Below are 25,579 nucleotides of genomic sequence, written 5' to 3' on the forward strand. Positions count from 1 at the left end.
GTTATTGATGAAATAAATCAATGATAATTTGCCTATACAATCTGATTGTTTTGGATATATTCCCTTCTTCCATGTTGGCAAGGTCTGTAACTGGAAATGTGAAAACTGGCACTGAGTATTAGTGTAAAGTATCGATTGTTCTGTTATTGAAATGAAATGTTGTCCAGCAATTATTAGTAAAATGGAATAAAAATAGTAATTGATGAATAAATGATATGGCATTTTTGAGAGTCATGTTTGGGAACTTGAAATAAACATCACCTATTTGCAAATCATCTGTGTTTACACAATCTTCTGATTTTTGTCATTGTCAAGTTATGATGGAAGAAAACGAATGCATTGATAGAGTTGAGGTATACAACACCAGTCTATGACTTTGTGAGTTGTACATTTATTGTACTAAATGTGATAAAATTAAAGAGGGTGAACATAAGAAAAGCAAACCAAAATGTGAAAAAAATCAGTCTAGGTAAATGAAACCATATTTGGAGAGCCAAAATTGTTTGAAGTCCAGTGTCCAAAATACTACTGGCATCAGAAAGGTAAATGAGTCCAGTAATAGTCCCAGAGTGAAAAGTAGGCAAACAGTGGAGGAAATTAGCATAGAGATTTCTTGCTGGTGGTGGCAGAGGTCTTGCCATCCTCACCTCCTGGTGATTTGCGTGGACGTCCTCTGCAGCGGGTGAGGGAGATCCACAGTTGCAGGGAATGGAGGGGGTTCTGCAGGTGCTTCTTCATGTGGCAGGGCCTCTCTTCCTGTGGCCAATGTAGATGGCTTAGATGTTGTAGGACTATAGGAAAAGGTAGAAGGTGCTGGGAAAACCCTGCACCTTTGGGTGGAAATGTCCTGCAGCACCCCAATCACGGAGCCCATACTTTGAGTTATGGGCCTCCATCTGCTGGTTGTGCTCCCTTTACAGCCGCTTCATTTCCCAGAGCTCGGTGAATATCTGGCCCATCATGTCTTCAGACTGATCAATGAATCAATCAGGATTTATAAAGCACAGCTAATCACCCGATAGGGTATCCAGGCGCTTGCAGGTCCCAATGGCTCATTCGACAGCCAGATCTTGAGGGCCATTCCGAATTCCGGAAGTGAGGTGATGGTCCGGAGGTGCGTAGTGAGCCTGTTCCAGGTCTTTGCTGCATTGTGGGAGAAGGACTGTCCTCCACTTCTGATTCAGTAGATGTGGGGACTATGGCAAGTGATAGGGAGGCGGAGCGTAGTCTTCTCGAAAGTTGGTGGAAGTTCAGGCGATGGTTATTGTATGCGTGTTCTTGGCTGTGTAGAGCATTGTGTGCATGGGCCAGCAGCTTGGATTGGCATCTCTTCTGTATTGGAAACCAGTGGAGTTGCCTGAGGTGGGGTGTGATGCGGGTTTATCGGGGAAGACCGAGGATGAGTCCGTGCAGCAATTCCTATGGTAAGGGTGTTGCCCTAGTCCAGTTGGCTAGTGATGAGGGCCTGAGTTATTATGCATCTTGTGTGTAGGGGTAGCCACTTGTAGATCTTACGTAGCATGCGCAGAGTGGGGAAGCAGGTGGAGGAGACGGCGTTGATCTGTGATTTCTTGGTGAGCTTGTTGTCAATTATGATTTCGAGGTTTCTGGCATGGTTCGAGGGAGTGGGTGCGGGTACTAGAACTAATGGCCACCGGAAACCGTTCCTACTGTTGCTGCTGTTGCCAAAGATCAGTACTTCTGTCTTGTCTGTGTTCAGCTGCAGGCAGTTGTTCTCCATCCAGTCGGTGATGTTTTTCATGTGTCTGTGGAAGCTGGTTTCCATGGTGGTGGGGTCATTGCTGAGTGAGAGAATGAGTTGGGTGTCGTCTGCACAGGAAATTATGTTGAGACTGTGGGATCTGACAATGTTGGCCAGCGGGGTCATATATGCGTTGAAGAGCATGGGGCTGAGGGATGAGCCCTGGGGGACACTACATGTGATCTCCTTGGGTTCAGAGGTGAAAGGTGGGAGATGGATCCTCTGAGTTCTTCTGTGAGGAAGGAGGTGATCCATCTCAGTGCGTCCCCTTGCATGCCTCTATGGTGGAGTCTTTTGATCAGCATGTGGTGGGATACGGTGTCGAAGGCTGCCGAAAAGGCTAAGGAGGATCGAAGCTGCTGTTTCTCCTCAGTTGAAGAGGGTTCAGATGTCGTTGATGGCTGCAATCAGGGCGGTTTCGGTACTGTGATTGCTGCGGAAGCCAGATTGGGAGGAGTTGAGTAGCTAGTTCTGCTCCAGGTGTCATGCGTTGATTGTTGATGATCTTTTCTAGTACATTTGCTGAGAATGGGAGCAGGGAGATTGCGCTGTAGTTTTTGAGTTTGCTGGGGTCGGCAGAGGGTTTTTTGAGTAGTGGTCTGACTTTGGCATGTTTCCAGGCGTGGGGAAATGTTATGGTGGTGATAGAGATGTTGAGTAGGGTGTTGAGTTCCTGACTGATCCTTTGGTTTCTGAGGTTGAAGGTGTGGGCATGGGTCTGTGGGAGCTCCAGAGTGGAGGTGGTGTCCTGGGTAGAGAGGATGTTCCCGGTGGTCGGTGTGTGATTAGAGTTGATTACGAAGTGGGGTATCTGTAGAGAAAGTCAGTAGGTATGGGTACAACAAAAAATAAATATGTAGTGTAGTTTAAATTATTTAACATGTTAACATAGTTTTAGTCATTTAATTTAACAGCTTTCATTTATCATCAATCTTACATTTTTATTGTATTTTGTGGTCGGCTGAAGAATTTTTTGTAGGTCTGTAATCTGGCAGAATGCCACTGTCCAGCTGTAACTGTACTTCAGGAAAAATTATGGTATAAGTTTATGTGGTCTTTTTATATAAATTGTATTTTTCCTTGGCTGTGGTACATGTTATGGCAATTAAATGTTTTAGGGTTGCTATGCCAGAAAGTTGGCATTTGGCATGCTCTTTTAAAATATTGTTTCTGTTGTGTCTTGTGAGGTCATGTTGTAAAACATTTCTAACGTCTATTTCAATAATATTATGGGGATGTTTCTGTTTGCTAACCTTTTCAACAATTACATTTTTAGTGGTAGCTCTCCTATAGCATGCATTTGACCAATATTTGGTGCATTTCCAGTGTGTTTTCTCACTAGTGGTGCTCTCCTTACTATAAGTATATCCTCCATAATTTAATAACAGCATGCCTTTTTGGAGTTTGATGCATTTTGCTGTTTCCGACATTTTATCTGTGAGTTTTAGATTAAGGAAAATCTCAAATAATTGAACAAAAAAAAATATGTGATATATTTATTTAACATTTCTACATTGCAGATGCACATTTTAACTTATAATCTGTGTGTTGTTTTTCTTTAGTTTTAATTGTTGATTTTTGCTATGCTAGCCTGTTTGGTACTTTAAGCACAGTTTTCTTTTGTTGCAATCTGTTCAGAGGAAGAGATGTGATAATTGTGTTGATTCATTTTTATAATTTAAAATTAAGTATAAACTTTATTTGATATACTTTCAAGATGACGGCCACGTTGTGCCATACATCATGGCTCACGATTAAAGCATAGGAGCTACACTTTCAAAATGGCTGGTTGCTGCTATTGGCTTTGCTAGTGCTGGTGCAGTTTTAAAAGCATTGGCAAAACCATTATTGGCAACTGAAAAACAATGGTAAAAAAAGACCGATTGGCCTTGTTAATTCGTTTTTAAGGTTGATGAGTTTATGAAGACTTAATATATCTCTCTAAACTCTATGCTGCTGTTGATAAAGAACAAGGGCGGATAATTATTAAAGTAGACATGCAAGCATTTTAACACTTTCTCAAACTGTGAATAACCCAAGGCCCCAGGCATTGGAGGTCTGGAGAGGCAGCTGTGGAATGGAGGGTTCCATATTGAAGAAGAAGAGATGGACTAAGAGTGGAGCCTTGCCCAATAAAATTCTGACTATAATTTACTGGCAATAGGCACATAGGAAGTTGGTCTGGCCTTTTACTAAAAGGCGTTATACCCTGTACTCCCAATGCTTTCCTCCATCCTCTAGTGGTCACCATGTTTTATGAATGGCAGCTGGAGCCAGAGTCTCACATGCCCTGTACAACTCCTACCAGAGCTGTCATTCAGAGAGAGGATTCAAAATCTCATGGCAGGTAAAGAGGAAACTCATCCTGCACATACTGGTGGTCTAAGATATGTAAGACACTCACACCCCAATACAGACACTCTCTCTTTTTCAGGTTCTGTGATCAGAAAATGTCAGCTTTAGAAGCAGACAGTTGAGAGTATTTGCTGTTGAGCCTGTTGTTTGTGAACTCGATGGCAGTAAGAGGTCCTCGGGTAAGAGTGCATGTATTAGGGTCACCTAATTCCAGGCAGGGCCTACAATGGCTATGGAGCTTTCACTTCCCTCCAGCATGTTCTAATTAGACTTTACCTGTACTCTGAGTCTTTATCAAAGTATCATATGTCCTTTTAATATGGAAAAGTATAAACATTATTTTTTTATATTGACTTGAATGTTTATGACAATTATTGATGTTTATCTCTTTTCTGATAACAGTCATTGTCTTACAATAATAGAGGTAAAACAGTTGCTGTTCACAAAGTTATCATTTGATAGTTAACAGACTTTCATTATTTGCATTTCTCATTCCCTCCGCTTAGGTAATAATGTACTGCAGGAAGAACTTCTGAATGAGCATGGACATCACCTCCAACCTTATTTGAAAGGTACTAAGGGCACCTCCTTTTCACTGTTTTAGATGTGTCTCTGCACCGGTTCTTCTTTTAGGCTAATTTGTATCAGTGATAGGAAGGCCATGGGTAGTAAGTATTTTTTAAACATCTCAGTAGTGTACAAGAATAGACATTAATAGATTTAAAAGTAGCAATCAGTATATTGATACATGTCTAAAGAGTTACTTTTGGAGGTCAAAAATGCACTTTGGAAATTTAAATTGTGTTAAGGATTTGTTAATAGATCCAGTCTTTGTGATTATTTGTTATGTATGTCCCTTCAAATTATTGTTGTTCCATGCTTTAGGCCCATGCTGTTCATTCTATCCTATGGTACCCCACCACATCAGGGTATACATAGGACCAATGTTACACAGAGGCTATACGTCAGTATCTTCCAATTTAACCTTTATGAAGTCAGTTTTCATTAAGTAAATAATTCCTTCTACTAGTTATATCTCTCAAATTCTGCCTTTTTCTCTTCATTAGTTTGAGTAATTTGAATATTCTCCTGCTTTAGGAAAAGAACATTTTTTAAACATTGAACCATTGGTTTTCGTATTGCGTTAACCTAATATTCCGCCGCTAGTCTATGTGTGATTTTTCTCTGGATGGTCCACTTAACAGTTATTTCTTTACTGGCGGCAATAAGCAGATTGAATAATAGTTTTTCTTCAAGTGCATCATTTTTATGTTTCCTTTGTCAATGGCAAGCCGCCCATATTTATAGTGAGATCTATATTGTTGTGTATACAATGTGTATTAGGTCATGTATTAATCCCATCCCAATAACTTCTTAGTTCTTCATATTCAATGACCAAGTCAGAGATCCATATTTTCAAATACAGCAATTATAGATGAATTATAATTGGTGGAAGTAATGACAGATTCTATTATTCTTGTTGTGGTAGCTTTTTAAAACAGATAAAAACTTTACAATTCTAATCTCCTTCCTCTTTTTAGGCATGTAAGTAATCTGCATGACTACCTGCCACTTTTGTTTTTATTTTATACCAGATATTAGTGCATTCCAAACTGAATTTTAAATAATACTGCCATGCACAAAGGTATTTTCACTGCCAACTCATGTTTATGACTGAAAATATTTGACTTATACCTGCCAGGTATTCAAATTCCTGGCAGTTGTAAATACATTTACTAATGCTTTGAAAATGGCTACAAACATGTACATTCGAAATGGTTGAAGAATTACTACACTCAAGAGTTTGAGTAACCCCATTTCCACAATGTGAACAGCAATGGGGCACCCCTATAACTGCTGGGGTACCTAGGAGAAGAGCTTTCTCCATAAGGGAAAAAAATGGAATTCCGCATAGTGGGTTAAGATCTCACAGGAATTGTCACATGATATTCCCAGTAGTCCGCATGAAACACCTGATACAGCTTTCCAGATGTGCTACTGGGAAAATTGCTATATTAAAAAAAAAAGTAAAGGTATGCTCTGGTGAAAAACTAAGGGCCTGATTAAGTGTTTGTGATGGTCTGAACACTGCCACACTGCTGGACTGCCACAGGACTGATGAGACCGCCAGGGATCTAGGGCACTGCTGAGCATATTTTGAATTGCGTCACAACCACTGTTTTCATGGCGGTGAGCCCACAATGAAAAGGGTGGCTGTGAGACAACTAAGGGGGCCCTAATAGGGCCCCCTGCTGCCTCAGGGTCCAGGGGGTGTATGCGGGGGGTGAAGGCCAAAGGCAAGCCCATCTGCGCCCGTCCACAACTTGACAACGACCAGCGCCAGGTACCCTGGTCTCCCAACCCACTGCCGTTACGATCCCAGCACCCACCACACTCTCAATCCAGGACGCTGCAACATCTGCCAGCTCTCGATGCCGAGCAACACCCAAAGCCTGTTCTCCTGCTGTCACTGCTGCCGCACCTTCACCTTCACCGACCTCCAGACCCCAGCATTACCCCCAGCCCACCGGACACCAGCACACACAAACCACTGGACTGCATCCTCCTCAATGTATGCTCCCTACACAGACACGCGTAGAAATCTGGGACCTCCTCAACACTCACATGCCCAACTTCACCTTCCTCTCTGAGACCTGGACCAAAGCCAGCTCCGCACCTGACATCACAACCGCCATCCCCGACGGATACAAGATCCTGAGAAAAGACCGTTCAGGAGGAGGCCTCACCATCATCAACAAAAGCTCCCTCCGATTGACAACCACCTACTTGGACGATGCCTCGCCCCCCCATTGAACACATCCACTTCCAGATCCAGACCAACCTGAGAAAGATGCTCTGCGGGACACTTGCCTACAGACCACCTGGCCCGCTCCCCATTCACCAATGTCATCTCCAACCTCATTGCACCCCATGCCCTCACCTCCACAGAATACATACTACGTGGAGACCTGAACTTCCACCTGGACAACCACAATGACCCCAACACCACCAACCTTCTTGAGAACCTCACCAACATAGGACTGAAGCAACTTGTCTCCACCCCCACACACACAGTGGGACACACACTCAACCCCATCTTTGCAGGAGGAAACAGCATCTTCTTCAGCCACACCATGGAATTGCTCTGGACAGACCACCACTGCATCCATCTCTCCTTTACTAAACCCACTGCACACAAGCACGCAAACTGCCTCCCTCGCTGAATCTGGAACAAAGTCACTGAAGAGCATCTCACCTCCACCCTCACCTGCACTCCACCCCCAACTAAGACAGATGCCAACACCGCAGCAAGCAACCTCCAGCAATGGATTGCCATTTGGGCTAACACAGTCGCCCCTCCTCCGGAACACCACAAGACAACACAACAAGAAAGCAAACTGGTTCAGAAGTATGCCCCGCCTACAAAACAGCCACAACTCCACCTCATCAAATCAACAAATAAGAACTTCCTCCAAGACTGAATCCTCTCCATCGCCTTCAACTCCAAGGAACTCTTCGCCATCCTACAGGAATTTGCCAAACTCAAAAAACAGCTCCATCTTTTACCTCAAGATCAAGACGCTCTACAACAACTTCGACAACCAAGACCTCTGCACCGCCCCAACCCCCCCGCCCCAAGCGACACCACCCAATAGACCATACTTACCTGGATCCCACTCACGGCAGAAGACACCCTAAAGACCATGAAGAGCATCCCCTCCGGAGCCCCTTCAGACCCTTTCCCGCCACACATGTTCCACAGAGCCGTCACAGCCATCGCACCCGAGCTACGGTGAACCATCATTTGCTCCCTCTAGACCACCACATTTCCCGAAAACTGGAAGCGTGCAGAAGTCAGCCCCCTCCTAAAGAAACCCTACACAGACCCGATGGACCTCAAGAACTTCAGGCCCATCTCACTGCTTTCTCTTGCAGCCAAGGTCATCGATAAAGCCGTAAACATCCAGCTAGCACACTTCATCGAGGCCAACAACATCCTAGACACCTCTTAATCTGGATTCCACAGCAACCACTGCACCAAGACTGCCCTCCCAAGGCCAAAGGGCATCACTCATCCTCCTGGACCTATCAGCAGCCTTCGACACCGTCTCCCACCACACACTAGCCATCAGAATCCATGACGCCGGCATCGAGGAAAGGCCCTAGACTGGTTATGCTCATTTCTCACTGGCAGAACACAGATAATAAGACTACCACCCTTCCTCTGGGAACCGACAGAGATCAGATGCGGAGTACCTCATGGATCCTCCCTCAGACCCACCCTCTTCAATGTCTGCATGTCCCCCCTCGTAAACACCGTCAGAAACCATGGGCTCAACATCATCTCCTACGCTGATGACACCCAACTCATCCTCTCCCTCTCCAAGGAACCCGACATCACCAGGCACAACTTTCAAGAAGGGTTGAAGGCCCGTCATAACCCGGATGAAGAAGAGCTGCCTGAAACTCAACTCGGAGAAAGCAGAAGTCCTCATCCTCAGCTCCACCCCCTCTGCATGGGATGACACCTGGTGGCCCCCTGCCCTCAGAAACCCACCCAACTCAACAGACCATGCACGCAATCTCAGCATCATCCTGAACTCATCGCTCCCATGAATCACCAGATCAAAGCCGTCTCCTCCGAATGCTTCAACATCCTCCAAATACTACGTAAACCATTCAATTGTATCCCCTCCGACTCCAGGAAAATGGTCACTCACACCCTCATCAACAGCAGACTGGACTACAGCAACGCCCTTTATGCAGGAATCAACAAAAATACTCCTCAGCAGACTCCAGACCGTCCAAAATGCTGCAGCCAGACTAATCATCGATATCCCATGGCACGACCACATCACCCAGCACCTCCATGACCTCCACTGGCTCCGCATTGAAAGGAGAATCACTTTCAAGCTGCTCACGCATGACTACAAGGCCCTCCATAACATCGGACCTCAATAACTCAATGATCGCCTCTCCTTCCACGCCCCTAGACAAACCTCCGATTAGCCGACCTCCCTAGCCACCGTTCCACGCTTCTACAGGACTAGAGCGAGAGGAAGATTGTTCTACTACCTCTCAGCTAAGACCAGGAACGATCGCCCCCTTGACCTTCGGCGAAGCATGACACTGCACCAATTCAGGAAGGACCTCAAGACCTGGCTCTTCGAATGACCCCTGCGGAGCTGCCACACCCTCCCTCCAGCGCCTTGAGACCCTATTGGGTGAGTCGTGTGCTCTACAAAACCCTGATTGAGTGATTGATTGATGTAGTGCCCCCCCTCGATTTGCACCCCCAGTTCGTGCATCGTCTTAGGAATAGTATAATTTTCTATTCCTACTTCAGTTTGTGCAACACCAGGGAAGCTGTTGGATTGTAAATCCAACACCTTCTGCCCCATACAGCAAGTCGTTATAACGACTTATGATGTAATGGTTCACGTTGTAACAACGTGGTCATTGAAACGACCGCGTTGTCATGGGATGTGATGTAAAGCATGCGATCTAAAAGCTGTTTCCCCTACCAGACAGCCGCTGTCAGACCACCGCAGGACCTCCTGCCAGACCAGGACTAAACTCCTGATCTGGTGGGTGATCGCACTACAGGTTTGGCGGTTTTGCAGCAGACGGCACTTTGCACGGTCCGCTGTAGGTTTGCAAAACTCTGCCCATACTTTTCCTTTTTTATTGATGGATCTGGCCAAATATCATTGAAAATATTTACATTTTATTAATATTCATTCTGTCAGTCGAGGATAGGTGTTTTAACACTTTTAATAAAATTGTAATTTCACACCGTTTTACTGACATTTAATTTATAAAATGCACAGAAGTCCACACATTTTCGAATATTTTACTTTATCCTTTGCGTAAGGTTTATAAATTTGGAGCAATGGTTTTAATACTTACTTATCCTAAACATTTTGAAATTCTTGCAACCATATTCACTGTTTTTGGTTTGTTGAACTTTATACACTAAAAGATCATCAGCACAAAGTGTCAGCTTAGATTAGTGGATTCTAGTTCTTTATTTTTGCACTAAATTGAATGTCCTACTGATTTTATCAGTCGCTTTTTCTGCATCAGATCAGTCACCATTGCTGATATAGATGCCAAATGCATGGGTGTCCGGCATGGTGGCCGGACACACTGGGTCCTCTTCCTACTCCAATTAGGAAGGTGAAAAATCTAGGAGTATACATAGACATCAAACTCAGTTTCAAGGATCACGTGAATGCAGTGGTCTCAGCTACTTCGTACACTCTTAGATCCTACAAAAAATGATGCCTTTCCTACCCAAAGAAAGACAACAAACTGTCATCACTGCCTTAGCTATGTCCAGACTGGATTATTGTAATAGTCTTTATTTCAATATCCAGGAAGGTCCCATGAAAAAACTGCAACCACTGCAGAACGCAGCGGCCAGACTACTCACCGGCATATCAAAATATGCTTCAATCTTGGCTGAGATTAAAAAGCTCCACTGGTTACCTGTCAAAAAACGTGTTCTGTTTAAAGCTCTTTGTGTGGTCCACAAATCCCTTCAAGGAAATCGACCCCTCCATCTAAAACGGCAGTTCCAGTGGTATGTACCCAGAAGACCTCTGCGCTCTTCAGAAGCAAAACTGGTATCAGTGCCCTTTGTAAAGAAGTCCAACTGGAGAGGCAGATGTTTTGTGGTTGGTGCAGCTAAGGGATGGAATGAACTCCAGTTGCATCTCAGGTGCAAGACAAACCATCTGTCCTTCAGGAAAGCCCTGAAGACGTGGCTGTTTACTGTCTAATTACTTCCTTTTTCCAACCCAGTGTTTAGGCCTCCGTAGGACGTCAGGTTCAGCGCCAGGACACCCCCAGGTAACAGTTTGCGCTTTAGAAATATTAATAACATTAACATTAACAAGTGAAAAGAACGTATTGTCCGACCTACAGTTTGGCTTTAGGGAAGGTCTGGGGACAATAGACCAGGGGCTCAACCTGGCGATCTTGATGGGCAAATACACGACAGCGAAAAGAGGGAAAATTTATTTAGCGTTTGTCGATCTCTCTTCGGCCTTCGACTGCGTTTCTCATGGGAAACTATGGTATACACTAAAAGAAATGCAAGTAGAAGACTCACTAATAGATTTTCTGAAGGCCCTATATAGTAACGCCACAGCGCGAGTCCGATTTGGCAGAGCTGGTGAATGCACTTCTTCATTTAAAGTCCTTAGAGGGGTACGACAGGGGTACGACAGGGGTGCGTCTTGGCTCCATTTCTCTTCACATTATACACTAATGGCCTGGAGAAGGCCCTATTAGAAGGAAGCCAGGACGTTCCCCAGGTCCAACAAGATCAGGCCCTAAGACGTATACCAGCATTGCTATATGCGGACGATGCTGTCATTTTAGCCAGGACCCCTTTAGCCCTCCAACAGGCGCTGGACTCGTATAACAATTATATGCAAGACATTGACTTAAATATCAATGCTTCAAAAACCTTTGTGATGAAATGTGGGAAAGGCAGCAAAAAGAGTAAAGATGTTTATTTAAATGGAAGCAGATTGGCTAATACATCGACTTACTCGTATCTAGGAATCCTCATAGATGACAAGGGTCTATGGGGCCAAGCAATTGCAACAAGAAAACTTCTTTTTGTTAGAGCCACAACCGCCCTTGTTAATTTTGCCCAAAAATTAGGAAGAAGACCGCCCCTGGAACTGATAAAAATATACAAGGCAAAATGTACAAGTGTAGCAACATATGGGGCAGGGATATGGGGCCATCGGAATGTTTCCGAATTGCAAAAAGTGGAAAATGCTTTCCTTAGATACTTATTGGCGGTTCCGGCTTCTACGTCCACCTACGTTTGCCATGCTGAGTTGGGAGTTTCATATATTACGGATATTATAAAAATACAACCCCCAATTCTCTGGCATCGCATTTGGAAGTCTGAGTCAAACCGCCTTAACCAGGCAGTCCTACTTGACACCCTTAAATTGGACCATTGTCTCGACATAAAATGGATCAAATATGTGAAGGATTTTATGATAGACATTGGCAACCCTGAATATTTTAATAATCCCCCTTCCATGTTACCTATCTCAAGGAAAGATTTTAAGAAACGCTGTATGTATCACATGGAGAGCCTGAGATTTGCGAGTGAAGCCACAAAACCGTCTGTCTGCCAAAATCTTATGATATCATCTTCATTTGGCATGCAACCGTACCTATACAAATCCGATAGAAGATACGATCGATTTGTTCTCACTCGCTTTCGATTGAACATTTTTCATAGGCTGGTGACATTTCCAACTACTAATAATTGGTCAAATGAACTACCACACTGCCCATGTGATTCTGTCTCCACGCAATCAACTATCCACGTAATTTTATTCTGTAAATTTTATGAAGATTTGAGAAGGAAATGGATAAAACCAATACTCAAAATTTGGGGTATCCGCCAATGCCGTCCAGCATTTCTGGCACTTCAATGTCTCGATAATGATTGCGTAAATTACAATATTATTGTTTTTTTAAAAAGTTTGATCAAATGTCGAAATAATATTGATGCAGGACCATTGTGACAAGGACAAAAGTAGAACGTTACACAAACAAAACCAAACGTTGTTTTGGATTTATCCCCCTAAGCATCATAATAATGCAGTAGGGGGTGTTTGTTTCCTTCTTTTGTACCAAAGCTGTAATCTAATTATATTGCCCCAGGAAAATGAATGCTAAGTTTGGGATTAATGTTTTGTATTTTTATCATCGTCGTTGCCCACTCATCATTTTAATTCTCTAACTACTAAAATGATATGCTGTCCTTTTGTGTTTATTTGCTGCTATATTCTGTATTAATATTAATTAGAGCCTTGTAAATGAGTTTATGTTGGCATATGGTGTGTAAATATATATTTTTTAAACTACTTGTTTTTAAATGTTTAAGACGTTCTGTTAAATTGTACATGCTTTTATGGATAGAAATTAACTTTCCGAATAAAGCTTATTCTGATTCATTAACAAGTGGTTGGGTACTACTCTATCAGGATTATGTCCATGTTGTTCTGGCAGTTCTTGTTGTAGGGTTAAATTCATTCATCTGACAAGTATGTTTGTGAAAATCTTTGAATCTGGGTAAAGAAGTGATTGGTTTATGCGAATACCATTCTTTCAGGTCCTTCCATGGCCTTAGAAATATATTTTTATTAGTGTAGATCCAGGACTCATGTAGTCTTTATTTTAAATAATATAGTTCAATATTTTTCTTAATAAAGGGGCTTTTTCTTTAGAGAGTGTTCTATAGAATCTATTGGTCATATCATTCTTTGAACCCCTTCCCAGGTAATGTGTTATCTCAGCTAGTCTTAATATTCCAGTTCAATGTACATTAATGTGTTTGAGAAGGCTTGTTTTTTCCTGTTACTCACTTTCTATTCTATTTAGATTTATAGAGCGCATGACTACTCCATTTGGGCTTCCCAGCGCTAGTAGGATTCTTCATTGTGCTCTAATTCTTTATATAATTAGTTATAATTAGCAAGGAATGCATATTTCATTCCTTTCCGGGTAGTTTCTGTAGTGTTGCTGTTAGTATTGTGAATTTGTTCAGTGTTATTTTGTATTTATGTTACTCTGCATTCTAGAGCGAATAAATTACCAATTTTATCTGCCCATTCATATTTGTATTCCCCTTGTCTGTCATTTTCTAATACATAGTCAAAAATAATTAAGCTGAGGGCATTTTTATAGTATATCAAGCTGTGTGTTTATCTGTATTTGGTTTGATTTCTAAACGTTTCCATCTGTATGAAGGATACATTGACTGCCCAATAGTGGATGTGTTCTTCAATCAATATTTCTAGATCCAATATTGTACTTGTATGAGCTAAGAGATTTCTGGCACTAATAAATGTTTTTTGTGAGAATGCTTATGTGTGACGGAAAAAAAGAAATTTCAATTTTTTGAGGATATTGATCTAAAAAAAATCTCTTTTACTCAGTCTCATTCATTGAAACCAGCAGCATGCAATGTATTGGCCTTTTCTTAATTTTTCTGTAGTATGTGTTGCAGACCAATGTTCAAATCCCTTCCATTTTTCTATGGGTTAGAATAAATGTGTTCCATATATTCACTAGTAGCATAAAATCCTACTAATCCTATCTTCACATTACACAGTAGTGTAGTATGTATGAGCTATCTGCTCATTGAATCCACTTCACTGTATATACCTGGCTTATATATCAATATTCTTTCTGATTAGCACAGTGGCCAAATAAATTTGCACTTCCTTATTTGTCAAAGAATCTTACATTTCAGGTATTTTTAATATGGGTCTTACTAAGGTTCCAGGCTTTCATTTTCTTCTGTTTTCCTACCCCCTCCTGATTTCCTGAGCTACATTCCCATCCGGAGGTGTGGTTATCAGTGCAAATGAACGCTTATCTTGTTTTTTCTAAATTCTTTAATTAGTTTTTCTGTATCCTTCACATAATTGAACATTGCTTGCTCATCCATAATCATCTCTAGTTTTGTCAGATACTGTAAGTAAATATAAAGAACTTGCCTTCTGTGTGCTCCAGGTTTTGCAATTCTTTACCCATGCATACATGATTATGTAGATCTTGAAGGTAGAAAAAGTACTCTCTGTTCTGAGTACTTTAGATACTTCAGAACATGTAATTTCTATCTCCATACTGACAATTTCTGGGTTTGTTGTTTTCTTCTTTAGGGTTGTTTTTACCTCGTCTTCTTGTTTTACCTCCTTTCTTTTTGTCCATAATTATATTTTTCCTTCGTTTGAGAAAAGTGTCCTTCTTCTTGAAGTATCTTTTCCTGAGTTTTTTATTGTCTGGGTCTCATCCGTATGTACTCTGTACTATCAGTTTTAGGTTCTATTATTGCTTAATACTATTATTGATGTTATTTTGAGGTAAACCTATGTTCATACACTCCTTCTATCGTTTCTAATAAATTCATTAGATCCTTAATTTCCTCAGCAAATCCCCTACAATCAACATTTTGCTCCTGAAGCTAGTGGGATACATTACTTTTGTACCTATTATTTATCAAGGAGATCATCTTCACTTTTGTGGTACTACTTTCATTGCATATTTCCATTGGAAATCCTCCCTCTTCAGCTTCCAATTTACCTTTGTTTTACTTCAATTTTTCCTTCTTAGTCCATTCAATTCTTCCTTCTTACTCCATTCCTGAGTCTTGCTCTGTTTTTTGTTTCATTGTATTGTCTTGATATGTATATGTCATTATTATAGATTTTCTGGTTTCATGTTGATTATGTTTTTATTGGAGTGGTCTTCCTTGACAATAGGTTGTTTTCTTTGATGATCTGTTTTTGGTCTACTATCATATACAAAACTTCATGTAGCACATCTGATTTTCCCACTTGTTTATCATTACCCTGTTCTTCAAATGTCCATTGTTCAACTTCTTTGTTGGTTTCCTCATTGGTAGAAAATGTGTTTTCAGGGGGAAATCAGTTGTTTATGTTGTACTACTTATTTCTTCCAGGTCCCTCTGCAGTCAGATCTATTTTATTATCTGTTTTTTTATCATGTTAACAATTTCTCCTTTAGGTCAAGTCTACCAGATAGCACAAGCTGCCTGGTTGCAAAAGAGCATTTGTGGGCTTACGGAGACCTCGTAGGTGCTTAGAACCTGCCCATGGCTTACTATAGGTTGGCTTTATTGTCACTCTCATTTGCTTGCTTTTTGATTGCATTCCTTGACTCTGCATGTCCATCTTGTGTTTGTCCCTCGCTTGGAGCATAACCTCTTTACTCTCTCTCTGATTGGCTGTCTTGTATCCTTCCACTCTTTATTTAGATAACTGCTTTTGCCTTAAGCATTCCATGAGAGAACATGTATTTTCAGGCTCACTTCCTTTTGTGTTTTTTGTTGCTTCTCATGCCTATCATAAGCTGTCTCTCGAGTTCTTTTCCCCCTGGAAAACTCCTTCGCTCCCCAGCATCTGTATTGCTGTTTTGCTCATGTGCTTCTCTGGCCACCACTACTGTGGCTGTCCCTTGATTGCTGATTTCCCCTCCCCTGCTGTCCCCCTGCTCTCCCCCTGTTGCTTCCTCCATCGCCTCGACTCCCACCTTCATTTTAAAAACAAGAAAAATATATTTGTTATGTTTATAGGGAGGAGTAGAAACCAATTATTTTAAATTGAAGACTCCATTTCTCGTCAGCAATTAAATGAATAGCATGTGTGTTACTCTGTAGGTGGAAATGTATATGTGATGATGCATGCATATGCACGTATCAGCACGCATGTGCATGCATAAAAAATGACGAGAATAAGAGACAAGGGAGACCCTACTCACTTGGAACCAGGGTAATCTAAGTATAAGCTGAAACGGTTCCTGTGGAAAATTACAGCAATCTAGAATAGTGTTTATGTGCTCAATTGCAATACAATGGGTAAAGTTAATGTCAAAAGGAGAAGGAATTATATACACCTAATTTTCTGGTTACAACAATCAGTATTTATATATAAAAAGAGAGTATTCAGTTTTTTCAAAAATAAAGCAGTAGGGCGCAGTGTCCCCAGTTAACATGGAACTTAAAACATTATAGGCATATTTGTGATATGTGCAATTGGTTTCCAATATCTCATAAAGTCGACCATCTAAAATAAAGAATTAGAGCAGCGTCTTTATATAATAATAAGCGCTGATTAATGGTTCGCTTTAGTTTTTGTAGACGGCGTTTCAACCCTTTGTGCAATGATGGGTCTCTTCAGGACCTAGAGATGTAGGGACATGCGAGATTTGAAGAAAAAGAAAGTATCAAATGCGTTGATGGCAATAATACTTGAATAGGGGAGCCCAGGGTGAACTAATACCTGAGGCAGTGGTTGCGCAGCAGCGTGATGTATGTGTATCACAAGAAAGTGAGAGGAAAAGAAGGGTTACTCACATGGGACCCAGGAGGGTACTGCTCATGTGAAGAGAGGAAAAAGAATTCAGGAACATACACAAAGAGAATGCCAGTAGACTGTTGAAATTATAGACAGTAAATGCTGTGGGAGTAGAATAAAGTTACAGCTTACCCCACTGTGAGGGGAGGGAGACTGGCAACGAGGATGGCACAAAAAGACGCGTCTGAGGATATATAGTTGAAGTACTTCATGGGCGCACAGCGATCCGTGCAGTCCTACTCGATCTCTACAAGAGAGTAATGCATGTAAGTGACGTGTGGTGCCTGTATAATGCCCCGCATCGAAAACAGGAGAGGGCGTTCTTACCAGGAACGCAATCGTTAGCACAGGAAGTGCAGTTGCTCCGATCTGCGGTAGCTCAATAATTTCAAAGAACTCAATCAGTCTTGAATGTCCGTTTTCCTACAGTAGTGGAAAACAGGTGGAGACTCAGATTTAGGGAGGAATCCCTATTCGTGTGGCCTGTTTTCATTAAGAGGGAGAGAGGGATATGAGCTCTTACCTTTTGAAGGGCGTTCACAGAGATTCAAGTGTGCGTGCAGCCGCTACGCGCACATGTAGAGCCAAGTCTGTCTGTCAACACTGGCCGAATGACAATGGGCCCGGGATTCCACCATCATTAAATACTACGTTATCCCGTCAGAACGGGTTTGGACGGCAGGCATCACTGTGGATTGCTGCCAATTGGTGTAGTCCGGTTATCTTCCATCATAGAAGGAAATGTGGAAAGACCCGCAGGGTAGGAGGACAGGGAGAAGAAGAGGAATACAACGAGAGATAGATGTAAATAAAAAGGCTGTGTTTGTGAAAATAATGAAAGACTGCTACTGCTGGGGACTACATGTTCCAAGAGCCTCTCTGCCCTGGGAGGAACCGTCGCTGCTGAGCTTGCGCTATAAAAGTGCCAACAGTCACTGCCGCGCGGGACGCGCTAAATATTGAAAGACTGCTACTGCTGGGGACTACATGTTCCAAGAGCCTCTCTGCCCTGGGAGGAACCGTCGCTGCTGAGCTTGCGCTATAAAAGCGCCAACAGTCACCGCCGCGCGGGACGCGCTAAATATTGAAAGACTGCTACTGCTGGGGACTACATGTTCCAAGAGCCTCTCTGCAAGCGACAACAGTCACCGCCGCGTGGGACGCACTAAATATTGAAAGACTGCTACTGCTGGGGACTACATGTTCCAAGAGCCTCTCTGCCCTGGGAGGAACCGTCGCTGCTGAGCTTGCGCTATAAAAGCGCCAACAGTCACCGCCGCGTGGGACGCGCGCGGGCGGCGCCCGGGCAAAGCCCGGGCCAAGGGCGGGACCGTCCTTGCCCGTCAGGGGCCGGAGGAGGCCGGGTCAGGACACCCCCTTGACATCGCCATTGTCTACCCTTGATACCCTGGTCATTCGTCTAAAGGTACTGTTATCTCTGACTATAATTTCTCTCCCTTGGCCTTTGGAACTAAGGATTTGTAGACCAGGATGAACTCTTTAGCCAAGCTCTATAATGGGCAAAAACCAAAACACTCCAGTTCCCCGCCCCGTGACGAGGCAACAGGTGGCCACGGCACCACCCCTCCCTTCTCTTACGGCTATTGACAAGATGCTCCAAAATACTATTGGGGTAGTGGTAAATGCTATTGAAAATACAGAGCGTAGGTTGTCTATTACCCCTGTGGCACCTTTGCTGGAGCAGGTTGGGGACTATTCAATATCTGTTACAAATCCTCCTGACGCAAGTTCCTTCCTCACGTCATCTTTTGCTGACTTACCCAGTGCCCAGGCCTCCACAGATATTTTAGTGAACAATGTACCCCTAAGCTCATCCCCACCTCCACCAAACACTACTACAATAAAAATTCCGGGTCCTCGAGGTAAGAAGAGGAGACCTGTTAAGAAGCTATATAAAAATATAAGTCTTAAGCACGACCCTGTATTAACCACCACCGGCCCTTCCCCAGCAAACATGGTAGCTCCGCTTTGAGTCACTAGTTTAGTAGCTGACTTTCAGATTCTTTTAGAACAGATTATTGGCAAACATATTAAATCCCTGGCATCTAGGATTGACAGACTAGTCTCTACCCTTAATAATAAGGGCCTGGGAAAGATGTCTTCAACGATCCCATATGGGAACCCTGCCTTCAGTGGAGCAGGTGGCAGCGCTGCCCAATCTGGGACTACCCCAGTAGCCGATAGTGCTATAGGGAACAAAGATACACGACCGACCCCCGCTAACAATGAGGTAGCTACTGAAACAGTTAGCCTTTCTTTAAGCAGACCCAAAGTTGCTGATGGTTCCCATGTAGCCGCAATCCCGGTTTTGGCCTCTGTAATCCCAAAGGCCACTCCTAGCGAAGAGAAGACAGAACGTGAAAGATTTAGAGTGGAAAGGGGGCCCTCTGACATTCCAGTCCCAACAAATTTACATCCACTCTCCATAGGTATACCATCGGAGTTGCAAATTATTAACCTTCCACCAGAGTCCTTACCGTACGTTGTAGTTCTAACGGGGGTCCCACCTCTAACCCAGGGAAAAAATGAAAGCCATACTGAGCTAAAAAACAAGTGTATACAGTGGCTAAATGTAAATAGACCTCTCCCCTCCTACATTTCTGGGGAAATCCTTACCGTAAGACGTATAGACTGGATCGGGAAGGGTTCCAAAACTATTGCAGGGAACTGTGTGGTTATAAACTTTAGGGATACCGCTGCCGTCGATTATATTTGTGGTCTGTCCCCCTCCAGTTTAAACACCCAAATTCTCTCTCTCCACCTGCCTTACTTTTATCCTGTGCCTCCTCTGAGACCAGCTTATTCTAAAAGTGCTAGATATGATGAGGGCCGTAATTACTGCCCTTCTGGAGTGTATCAGGGGCAAGCAAGCTGGGTAGACTCACACGCTTACAATCTTCCCCTACCTTCCTTTGTGCATAGAAATAGGTTTAGCATACTGAACCAGGTTGATTGACGCCCACACGACAAGGAGCTACTCCCGAACTTCACCACTGAAATACCCACCTCTTCAACTGCATTGGAGGGAAAAATTAAAACCCCTATCTCTGCAGTGGTCGCACTCTCTGGTTGTGTGGGCAGGGCGGGAGGGTGCGACGTGAGGGACGCAAGGGCTGTGGGGCCTCTGCGAGGTGTTTCTGTTGCAGGTGGGGTAGTATCTTGTATAGAAAAAACAGAGAAGAAAGTCCATCTAGAGCCTCCTATTTGTGATAGTTCTCCCACCATGACAACAGGAATCCCAAAAGATACTGGTAACATAGCCGATGGTACCATTAAAATCCTTTCGTGGAACGTTGCTGGTATAAAAAACAAATGATCTAATCCTGACTGGGGCTCTTTTATGGCCACACACGATATCTGCCTGATTCAGGAAACGTGGGCTTTAGAGGAGAGTGCTAAATCAGCCTATGCAATATTTCATACCCTGGCAGTATCCGGGGGCAGAGGTCGCCCATCTGGTGGCCTGTCAATCTGGATAGGCACCCATCTGGGCGTCAAAGCTATTCAAATACCAACTAACTTCTCTGATGTCCAATGTGTGCTATTGACACCCCCAAATCCACCAAAAATAGCCATAATAAATATTTATTCTAAGCCAGTTAGTCACGGGCTGGAGTCTGAAACGATTAAAGTGTTAGATCTTTTTATTCAGACACTTGACTCCTCAGTTATAATAATCGTTGGTGGGGACTTTAATTACCAATTTGAGCCCTTGGTTAACCCTGACTGGGATGAGCAGGATGATGAAGACCTGCTCTGGTGTATCCCGGAACCAAAGATCCCTCCTGTTAAGGCATGGACCCGGTTGGTCCTCCAAATAAAATCATTCTCGCTTGCTAGGTCATTGCGGGCGTTGCACGGGAGATTGGACCCTGATCGTCCGGGATTTCCTACATTTAATAGGGTAGCACATACGTCCACTATCGATTATATTATGATGGAAGCAAGACACTGGGATAAGCTCTTAGAATTTAGAGTTTACCCGAGACATGATAGTGACCATAACGCCCTTGTTCTAACACTTAAACCAGGGACCTTTGGGCTGACCAATCCTGAAGCCGGCTTTATTTTTAATAAGAGTACCTCTCTCATGGTCTCGAACAACCGTCGTAGGGTTAATTGGCCCCACTTTCAGAACTCCCCGTCTAAGCTGGCTGAAATATATCAGCTTGCGTTACCATGGATAGCTGCAATGGCTGACCTGACACCAAATGGTCCTGCTGTTAAGAACCATAGCCAGTTGGCCAGTGCGTTGGGGGATGTCCTCTGCCCACAAACCAGGCCTGGACAGGGTGGGGTCAGGACACATCCCTGGTGTAATGTCACCTGCAGGAAAGCCAAGAAGGATCTCCTTAATGCAATCAAAGCCAGAGATAGCTCAAAAATTAGATCATCTTGCTTGCTCTATAAAAAGGTCATCGAGCTGAGAAATGCGCTTCTGGCTCGGGACGCTAAGTCATTTTGGGCCATTGTTAGTACGGGCTCTAAGGGAGGAGGGCAAGCTACTACCCCAAATATCGCGCCCCCAGTGTGGGAGGCCCATTATGGGGCTTTATATGCACGTGTGGAGCACGATGATCCATCCTGGCTAGGTTTAAACCCAACCTCTGGTATTAGTCGGGAGGGAATCATGGCACTCGCCCGGCCCCCTGCCCCAGACCCCCGCCATGAGTGTCGACTGGCGGGGGCCTCAGGCGGAGGGCTGGGATCGAGTGCGTATCCCTCTGACCTCCTAGTGAGTATTACCTTGAAGGAAGTAGAAACCGCCATAGCTAGATTGCTTCCAAACTAAACACCCGGCCTCGAAAAATTGCCGGGGGATCTGTTTAGATCCCAGCCCAAAATATGGGCGCCTTATCTAGTTATTCTATTTAATGCGATTCTCATGGGGTCTGACCCACCGGATACTTGGCTGGGGGCCGAGATCGTCCCCATTTACAAAAAAGGCTGCCCACTCATCCCCTCAAACTATAGGCCCATTAGTTTGTTAGATACAACACAAAAACTAATGGGCAGATTTATTCTGGGCAGGATTCAATCCTGGATGGAGGAACGGGAAATACTGTCCACTCTCCAGGCTGGATTTAGATACGGAATTTCAACTCTGGACCAAATCTTCCGGCTCCAGGTCCTTTTTTGGAAAACCACAAGGGTCGAGGGTGGCAGCCTCCATCTTGTATTTGTGGACCTGCGGGCCGCTTTCGATCTGGTCCCCAGGGAAAAATTGTGGGTGGTACTGGCAGACCTGGGCCTCCCTCCCTACCTGCTTAATATCCTGACCCGTTTGCACGCTGGAAACTATGCACAGGTTAGGTGTGGGAGACATGGGGCCCTTTCGGACCGCTTTCCTGTTGCCAGAGGCGTCCTGCAGGGGTGTGTTTTGGCCCCTACCCTTTTTAGCCTGTTTATAAATGGCCTTGTCGATACCCTAAACGAAGTCAAGGACAATGATGCCCCTTGGTTGTCTTCTGGCCGCGTACCTGCGTTGATGTTCGCGGATGACACTCTGTTGTTATCCCGAACATCCTCAGGTATTCAGCGTGTCCTGGATGGTTTTGTGGGCTTCTGCGCCTCGCGGGGTTTGGAGATCAATTTGGATAAAACCAAGTTTATGATCTTCAATCCCCCAGGCGTACGCGCCCGAACCCTCTTTTGAATGGTGTTCTGCTGGAACGAGTCAAAACCTTTGTATATCTTGGGATCACGCTGACGGAGGACTTTGGCTGGGCCCACCAGACTGCTAAATCTGCCCTCAAACTTTCGCAAATAGCGGGGGTTATTGGCAAGCTTCAGAGAGCTTCAACATCTAGACTGGTTGCGCCCGCCCTCAAGATTTACAGCCTCCAGGCCCGGACTGCATCTCTTTATGGTGCTGAACTTTGGGGTCATAAGAATGTATCAAGCCTCTCGAGGGTCGAACAGGCCTGTATGAGAAATTTGGTGGGATTACCGATAAGTACACCCCTTATCCCCCTGCGAATGGACTTGGGTATGGAATCCATTGAGGATCTGGCAGATGTGCGCCCCTCGCTTTACTGGAGGAGGCTCTGGTCAGTACCTGAGCTTGTATCCTTCAGAGCTGAATTTCGGGAGGTCTGGGAACAGTTAAAAAACAAAAATATTGCCTGGCTTTCCCATATAAAGGCCCTCTCTTTAAAAATAGGTCAGCCCCAGTTATGGGGGTCTCCAGAGTTGAGCTGCCCGAGGATATCCCGGTCCCAGCTGATAAATTTGGTGAGACATCACAAGTTACGCGCTCTACATAGCTCAACTTCTCATGGTAGGCTCTCTACTGAGTTCCTCACATTTAAATTAGAAAGGGGGTGGGAGAAACTTTTGGATGAGGTCCAACCCCCTCTTGCGAGGAAACTATATGTCCAATTAAGGCATGGTTCTCTACCCATTAGATCATTTACCTCGAAATGGGCTAAAACTGAAAATGAAAACTGCCCAATATGTAACTATAATAGAGAAGATCTTAACCATGTCTTATTCTTTTGTCCAGCATACAGTAACATTCGTAAAACCCGGCTTATTCCAATATGTAGAAATTTGGGTTTTAGACATTGTGTGCAGGCGTGTAGAGTTCTCAAGTATGATACTTCTCCGCACATTGTATTTGCTGTCTCCCGTTTTCTTTATGGTATGTGGCGCCGCAGGTTAAGTTTTAAATCATTTTAAACTATGGTAATTCCTTTGATAACTTACTTGTTTAATCTCCCTTTTAAAGAAATGTTTCTATTTTTATTATTTTATTGGATGTGCTATGTATGTATTTATTTTATCTGCACTTTTATGGTCTTTGACCGAAATAAAGTTATCAAATGAATGAAAATAATGAGGATGTCCATGAGGGACCAGTAATTAATAGTAAAGGGCAGCCGGCACTTTAATGTTAGCAAGGAGTAATCGAACACTACGTTTAGACAACGACGGGCTAACCATTTTTCATGTAATGCAAAGCTACCGCAAATGTGTGGCTAATGCACAGTGACTCATATAAAATTTGTGGTACAGTCATTAGGAGAAAGGTGAGTGGGCAAGACGATTTCGGGTGACGGAATACAGATATGATAGATACTCAAAATGAGGAAGTTTCTAAAAACCTAATGGTAAGCGTACGTATCGGGTGTCAGAGTGGTAATTATTACATCATTGATAATCTAATTATGCAAGGCAAGTCTTCATGTAGGTGGTGGGATAAATCACGAGATACGATAGGTTTTAAAAATTATGATAAGATATACTGGTCAGAGTTACATCATTGATAATTTAGTTATGCAAGGCAAATCTTCACATAAGTGAGAACAAAAGAAACAGTACGGCTGACCACTGTTGAGCACATCAATTTCAGAGTAAATGTTCAATTTTTGAGTAGGTGCAAGCATACGTCCAGAGCAGGCCGTACTTGTGCTCTACTGGAAACCAGATATGCAAACTTTTTAGAAAGGGGACGGTGCACCAAAAAAAAGTCTTTTTAAGCAATCCAATTTTCGTCCTTTTATTCTTTATCAAAGTTGATAAAGAATAAAAGGACGAAAATTGGATTGCTTAAAAAGACTTTTTTTTGGTGCACCGTCCCCTTTCTAAAAAATCTTCACATAAGTGATGCGGCAATTTACAAGAAACAAATAGGTTTTAACAATTACGAATCACACAATTATTATATATAAATACAACTGTGGAGAGGTCGTGCGATAAACTGGCACAGGTATAATTGTCATCAGTTGAACAATAACAAATCACGCTTCAATTGTGCAACATACATTACCATGTAGATAAGTAATACATGCATATTTAGGGTGTTAATGAGGTCACAAAACCCCGCCACTCTTCGGCAGAGTTTAGTCCATGGGTTGGGGAAGCCCGTTATTGCTGCAGTTTGCTGTTTGTTGCCAGAGGGAGAGGGGACACGGACTATCTGTCCCAGGAGCCTCTGCAGACCCTGCCTGCCGCTGTCGTTGCTCTTACGTGCGTGGAGGCACCCTTAAGAGGCCTTGCGGGCAGTTATTGCTGCAGTTTGCTGTTTGTTGCCAGAGGGAGTGGGGACACGGACTACCTGTTCCAGGAGCCTCTGCGGACCCTGCCTGCCGCTGACGTTGCTCTTACGCGCCTGGAGGCGCCCTTAAGAGGCCTTGCGGGCTCCCGCAGCGCGGGAAGCCCGTTATTGCTGCAGTTTGCTGTTTATTGCCAGAGGGAGAGGGGACATGGACTACCTGTCCCAGGACCCTCTGTGGACCCTGCCTGCCGCTGACGTTGCTCTTAAGTGTATGGAGGCGGCCTTAAGAGGCCTTGCGGGCTCCCGCAGCGCGGGAAGCCCGTTATTGCTGCAGTTTGTTGCCAGAGGAAGAGGGGACACGGACTACCTGTCCCAGGAGCCTCTGTGGACCCTGCCTGCTGCTGATGTTGCTCTTACGCGCCTGGAGGCACCCTTAAGAGGCCTTGCGTGCTCCCGCAGCGTGGGAAGCTTGTTATTGCTGCAGTTTGCTGTTTGTTTCCAGAGGGAGAGGGGACACGG

The 25,579-nt window shown here is 43.8% G+C and overlaps 1 protein-coding gene across 2 annotated transcripts in view; it reads left to right on the top strand.

Moving 5' to 3' along the window:
• Positions 1–25,579, top strand: part of LOC146775837 (NACHT, LRR and PYD domains-containing protein 12-like) — a 984,872-nt gene that overhangs the window by 343,088 nt on the left and 616,205 nt on the right. For both annotated transcript variants that reach the window (XM_085639880.1, XM_085639881.1), the window contains exon 5: positions 4,624–4,689. In XM_085639880.1, coding sequence (XP_085496006.1) covers positions 4,624–4,689 — 66 coding nt within the window. The remainder of the gene's footprint in view (positions 1–4,623; positions 4,690–25,579) is intronic.

This window comes from Triturus cristatus, chromosome 12 (genome assembly GCF_964204655.1).
Source record: "Triturus cristatus chromosome 12, aTriCri1.1, whole genome shotgun sequence".
Taxonomy (NCBI): domain Eukaryota; kingdom Metazoa; phylum Chordata; class Amphibia; order Caudata; family Salamandridae; genus Triturus; species Triturus cristatus.